General features: G+C 32.6%; 1 protein-coding gene across 3 annotated transcripts; it reads left to right on the top strand.

Moving 5' to 3' along the window:
- Positions 1-1,349: 1,349 nt before the first annotated feature.
- LOC116351798 (nucleoporin seh1) lies at positions 1,350-3,488 on the top strand. Of its 3 annotated transcripts, none has more exons than XM_031783938.1 (6): positions 1,350-1,410; positions 1,620-1,743; positions 1,802-1,948; positions 2,332-2,385; positions 2,896-3,135; positions 3,237-3,488. In XM_031783938.1, the coding sequence occupies exons 2-6, from the start codon at positions 1,633-1,635 to the stop codon at positions 3,456-3,458; spliced, it is 774 nt and encodes a 257-aa protein (XP_031639798.1). In that variant the 5' UTR covers positions 1,350-1,410; positions 1,620-1,632; the 3' UTR covers positions 3,459-3,488. The 3 variants fall into 3 exon arrangements, with proteins under 3 accessions (XP_031639798.1, XP_031639799.1, XP_031639800.1); XM_031783939.1 differs by lacking the exon at positions 1,350-1,410 and adding an exon at positions 1,421-1,484; XM_031783940.1 differs by lacking the exon at positions 1,350-1,410 and adding an exon at positions 1,442-1,473.
- Positions 3,489-5,522: the final 2,034 nt, after the last annotated feature.

The raw sequence follows: 5,522 nt of genomic DNA, 5'->3' as shown, positions 1-5,522 counted from the left end.
ATACAGATTTGAATTGTACATATTTTGTACATTTTTATACAATATACTTTGTTATAATAATATGGATGATTAAAACGTTGCCCATTCGCGGCTAATTCAAAAAGTGCTATAAAAATTGGACTGGGTGAAATTTGGGTACATGATGATAATTTCTCAAATCTGATGGTTGATTTGAATTGTACATATTTTGTACATTAACGACGTATACACTGGAGGTGTACGAAAGTTGAAAAAAAAAATCCGTAAATCGAACTTTTTTGATTTTTGAACTTTTGGCTCCAGATAGTGACCCGATGAAAATTTTTCAAATCTGATGGGTGATTTGAATTGTACATATTTTGTACATTTTAACGACGTATAAATTTGGTGTACAAATTCGGGTAAACATTTTCCGGGTTATGATATTTTCAATTTTTAAAAATCCAAATTCTGAAAAATTTTTGTTGGTACATAATCATAAAAATTGTTGTACATAATTGTACATAATTAGTACATTTGAATGGGGTAGAATAAAAACAACTTCTCGAAAAATTGGTATTTTAAAACGAAACCTAAAAAAAATTTCAATAAAATGTGAATCAATTTTTTTCTGTCCAATTGAAGTGAATCAAGAAAATTTTGTTCAATAAAAGTGAACCAAAAAAAAAATTTCACTCGGTTTTTTCAGTGTAAAATACACTAAAATGAATTTTTTTTTTGGGTTCACTTTTATTGAACAAATTTTTTTTGGTTCACTTCAATTGGACGAAAAAAAATTGATTCACTTTTCATTGAAAGTTTTTTTTAGGTTTCGTGTTTAAACATTTTTCGAGAAGTAGTTTTTATTCTACCCCATTCATTTTAGTAGTATATACGATTTTTCGAAAATTGACATCGACCGGAAATTGACTACCTATCCTCGTAGCCAACAGTAATCGCGATATTGTTGCTGCAAAATGCATTATGCTCAAAGGTATGAATCAATTGAAAATAGAGTCTATTCGTTATTCAATGTTTTTGCTTCTAATTACACAGGACTTTGCCGGATGTTTGGCGTACTAGTACCTGATTCGTTGTGAAGACCACCAAACAATATCAACTGACAAGCAGCAGCATTGAATCCATAAATTATTAGATGAAACAATGAGAACAGTACAACGATAGTACGGAGGGAAGGAGTATACAGTGTATACACTATATGATAACAAAATAATTTTATTTTATTTTACAAATATAAATGATTGTAGCCCAAGAAATCAAAGCTTTTTTTATTAGTTAAGCAACGAATAAATTGAAACATTTCAAAAATACGACAAAAATGTATTTCAACATCTAAGTATTAAAATAAAATTGTACTTAATATTGGTGGTTAATAACAAGAGTTTGACATTGACAGCTGAGAAAATTTTGCGTGCAGTAACATTCCACATCGTAAGTAGAATTGAATATAATATCGTTAGTTATTTCGTTTTAATTTGCGAATCGCATATTGCGGTATACCCGAGGCATACTTACTTAAAAATTACTATTCCATTACTCTACCATTCCTGATCCATTCATTCGATTCATTTTCCATTCTGTTCCATTACGCATTGATTAATTTCCATTTTTTCCATTCTTTTCTTCTGATCAACTCTTAGGTATACCATTATAATGTTCGAACCACAAGAAATTCGATCTGAACACAAAGATGTTATTCATGATGTTTCGTATGACTATTATGGACAGCGTATAGCAACATGTTCAAGCGATCAAACTGTCAAGGTATTATCTATCATAATATTGTGTTCTTTTTGTAAAACTCTATGTATTTGAAATATAGATTTGGGATCATAATGAAAAAGGTGTTTGGATAGTGTCATCGAGCTGGAAAGCGCATTCAGGTTCAGTGTGGCGTTTATCGTGGGCCCATCCTGAATTTGGAACAGTATTGGCCACATGTTCGTTTGATCGGACAGTTTCTGTATGGGTAAAACTTAAGATTTAATCAGTTATTATTATTAACATCAGTTCCATTAGTTAAGAAGTGCTATCGATTCTTTCGATTACTTTTCCATTATTTCCATTAAATCAATTTACAGTCAAGTAGGATTTGAAAATCAATCTTATATTAAGAACAATTTTCAAATGAAATAAAATCGCGATAGCAAACAGATTGTTAAAAAATTGAGTTTTTGTGAGCAGAGTAATAAAAAAATCGCCGCTGAACACAGAATTCTATTCACAGATCTTAGTATCATAAAATCACCACCAAATCTTAATTTAAAGCAATCTGTTTGTGATATATTTCCTTTTTTTTTTAATTACACGCTGACTAATATCCATTGTTCCCTTTTTTCTGATTCAACCCAGGAAGAAACAATTGGTGAGAAACCAACACCAACGATGACTCCAGTTAAAAGATGGGTACGTGGCACTTTTCCAAATGCTTTTCTATTCTTTTCATTATTTTTCCAATATGTGCATTGTGCATATAATAATATTATCAAAACCTATTAGAAAGTAGGGTTTATTAATGAAAATTATTAATTGAGAACAATTTGAAAAATAATTGAAGTCGCGATAGCATGCTTTCAAGCAGTTTGCTGGTATCACTTAAACAGATGAAGTTAGAGAGATATAAAAACCTACCATGTTGACAGTTTTTCACATTACGGCATTTTTCCACATTAAATTAATTATCCAGTTCACAAATTGAAGTGGTAAAAAATGTACAACTGTCTGGTCTTACAAATATATATATATATACCATATTGACAAAAATTGACAGTGACAAACAAAACACAAGTCAAAAAAAATTGCCAATGATGAACGAAAAACAAGTAAAGTAGTTTGTCGAAGTGATTTTTTTTTTCATGTATTCATAATCTCATTTTAATTTTTTTTCATTATATATTCAATAATTTCCTACCCTAGGTTCGTCGCACAAGTTTAGTTGATTCTAGAACAAGTGTTACTGATTGTAAATTTGGGCCCAAATCTCAAGGTCTTATACTGGCAACCTGTTCTGCAGATGGAATTATTCGAATCTATGAAGCACCAGATATCATGAATCTTTCGCAATGGACCTTAGCTTACGATGTTGCATGCAAAATGCCACTAAGTTGTTTAACATGGAATTATTCTATGTTCCGCATACAAGCTCCGATGATAGCGGTAAAAAACTTTTTTATCCTTAATTCCATTTATTGGCCCTATTATTTTTTATTACACGTAAAGATTATTTTTTAATTATATGATCATCATCATTTCACTAGGCTGGTAGCGATGAGATTCAAACTATTGGCGGAAACAATTCACGAGTCTTTCTGTTCGAGTACAGCGTGGTTGGAAACGGAAAATGGACCAAAACTGAGTCATTAAATGTTTATGATCCTGTGCACGATATTGCTTTTTCTCCCAATGTTGGACGATCTTACCATATTTTGGCCATTGCATCTAAAGATCTTCATATTTATAGTATCTCACCATCGACGTAAGTATTTCATCATATTTACTCATACATGTGCGAATTCCGAACTTCGAAGTAAAATAAAACAAACACCAAAAAAGGTGTTATGGCTGTCTTTTGAAAATAAATGGGACTACCTATTAGGATGCTTCGTTTTTTGAAAATGATTATGTACACCCCCATAACCTGAGGTCATAGGTGATGACGATGGTTCCTGGGGTTCGGATTACCCCCTCTAAAATAATTTTAGGTACCCTCAACAATTTTGGAAATTAGGACCTTTTTTTTGCTCTTCACTTTTTTTGGCCGAGAAAAGTCTTTCGATTTGCTAGGATTTTTCGCCAAAAAAGTGAAGAGCAAAAAAAACGATTTTATCCACAGCAATGAAATCCCTACTACCGTGCTAGATGGTGTCGACACGAGTGGACGGATTTTTAAATTTATTTGAACGACGTCATGTTAGTATACTTGTCCATTACAACGTACATGTAACAGAAGAAACACACAGTCCATGTCCTCGCTAGTGGACATAAACGAATTGAACCGTCAATGTGAACTAGATCAAGTATAGAACTTTACATAGGATCATATACGATGAATATGGATTACACAGTCTGTTTCAAAATACCGTCACCAATGTCGACACCATTTGACATCAAAATTTTGACAGTAAAAATATGTGTTATTGTTGTTGTCGTTTCATTGCTGTGATTTTATCCTCATTTCCGACAAATTGTTGACTTCGTCAGGGACCCCCCCATGGATTTTTTCAGAGACCCCTTACGGAATTTTGCCATCACCCCCTCTATTTAACCCTAAAACCGTCCATCGGGCACTCCACGCTCTGCTCGCACTCCATTTAAAGCAATGTATTGGGTTTCGAACACGCAGATGTGCTGCCACCTGGTATCTCAAAGTTAAGCTGCTATAAAGCACATGCTTCTTGCAAATAAAGAAGAAGAGGAAAGCAATGTCTTTACATAGGGTTGAACTTATAAATGTCAGAGAGCAGCACAACTGCAGTATTCAAAGTGCGATTGCCCTTCGGGGCACTCAGTGCCCGAGCAAAATTTCAAACTAAAATTAAACCATTTTTTTCATAAAACATCACCAAACCCCGATTTTTTTCGTGTTGTCGGCCTCTGTTCCTACTCAGAAATATAAAATATACATCTATTCACGCCATGGTTTTAGAAAAAATGGCCGGCAAAAAAAGATGGTCATTTCGTCTTTGGGGCACTCAGTGCCCGACGTATATTTTCATATATTTTGTATGGGAAAATTGCTGAATTGTAAAAAAATGTTTGTGCACGAATGAATCGATTGTTCTCATATACAAACATATATACACTTGTTACGTTGTTCGGTGTTCCGTGTGACATTCAAATAAGAAAAATAATTCATTATAAACAATTGTGTTTTGCATTGAATTGCTTCGATTTACTTTTACATATACACAACAAACATGTCTCGTGTTCAATTCATTTTTTTATTCATTTATACAATATGTGAATTCCCATACTCAGATAAATTTAACAGAGAAAACTTAAAGGCAAACAGTGTAAAATGCCATTTTGAAAATGAAACTGGTCAAATTCATAGGCACTGCTGATCTGCTGCGTACATTCATGTCTTTAGTTTACGAAATTACACAATATTTCTCAAAATATCGAGAAAATTCAAAATAAAAAATTGAAAAATTTCCATTTTTTCATACAAAATACACTAACGGGCACTGAGTGCCCCAAAGACGAAGTGATACAATTAAGTAAAAATTTGTTCATCCAATATTAATTTATTTTGTCAGCACAGTATATAAAACGTAGCTGCCGACCCGATGCGCACATTCATGTCTTTAGTTTAGAATTAGACAAAAGATTTCTCGAAATATCGAAAAAATTTCAAAAAAAAATTCAATTTTTTTAATTTTTTCATACAAAATACACTACGGGCACTGAGTGCCCCCGAAGACGGGATTAAGGTGGATTGCAGAAGGACGGTTTTAGGGTTAAAAAAAAAAATTTACGTCATCATCTATGACCTGAGGTTATTATTAAAGTTATTAAGTTTGGGTATACTTTCCATATAGAAA

This window comes from Contarinia nasturtii, unplaced genomic scaffold, assembly GCF_009176525.2.
Source record: "Contarinia nasturtii isolate CC-2019 unplaced genomic scaffold, AAFC_CNas_1.1 Cnas_scaffold_6311, whole genome shotgun sequence".
Taxonomy (NCBI): domain Eukaryota; kingdom Metazoa; phylum Arthropoda; class Insecta; order Diptera; family Cecidomyiidae; genus Contarinia; species Contarinia nasturtii.
Note: the sequence above shows the minus strand (reverse complement) of the source record. Positions and strands in the feature narration are given on the sequence as shown.

Bases quoted from the DNA above. Each gene is read 5' to 3' on its own strand.
- LOC116351798 (XM_031783938.1), top strand. From the start codon at position 1,633: ATGTTCGAACCACAAGAAATTCGATCTGAACACAAAGATGTTATTCAT. The intron at 2,386-2,895 runs GTACGTGGCACT...TTCCTACCCTAG, and splicing joins TGACTCCAGTTAAAAGATGG to GTTCGTCGCACAAGTTTAGT. The intron at 3,136-3,236 runs GTAAAAAACTTT...TCATTTCACTAG, and splicing joins TACAAGCTCCGATGATAGCG to GCTGGTAGCGATGAGATTCA.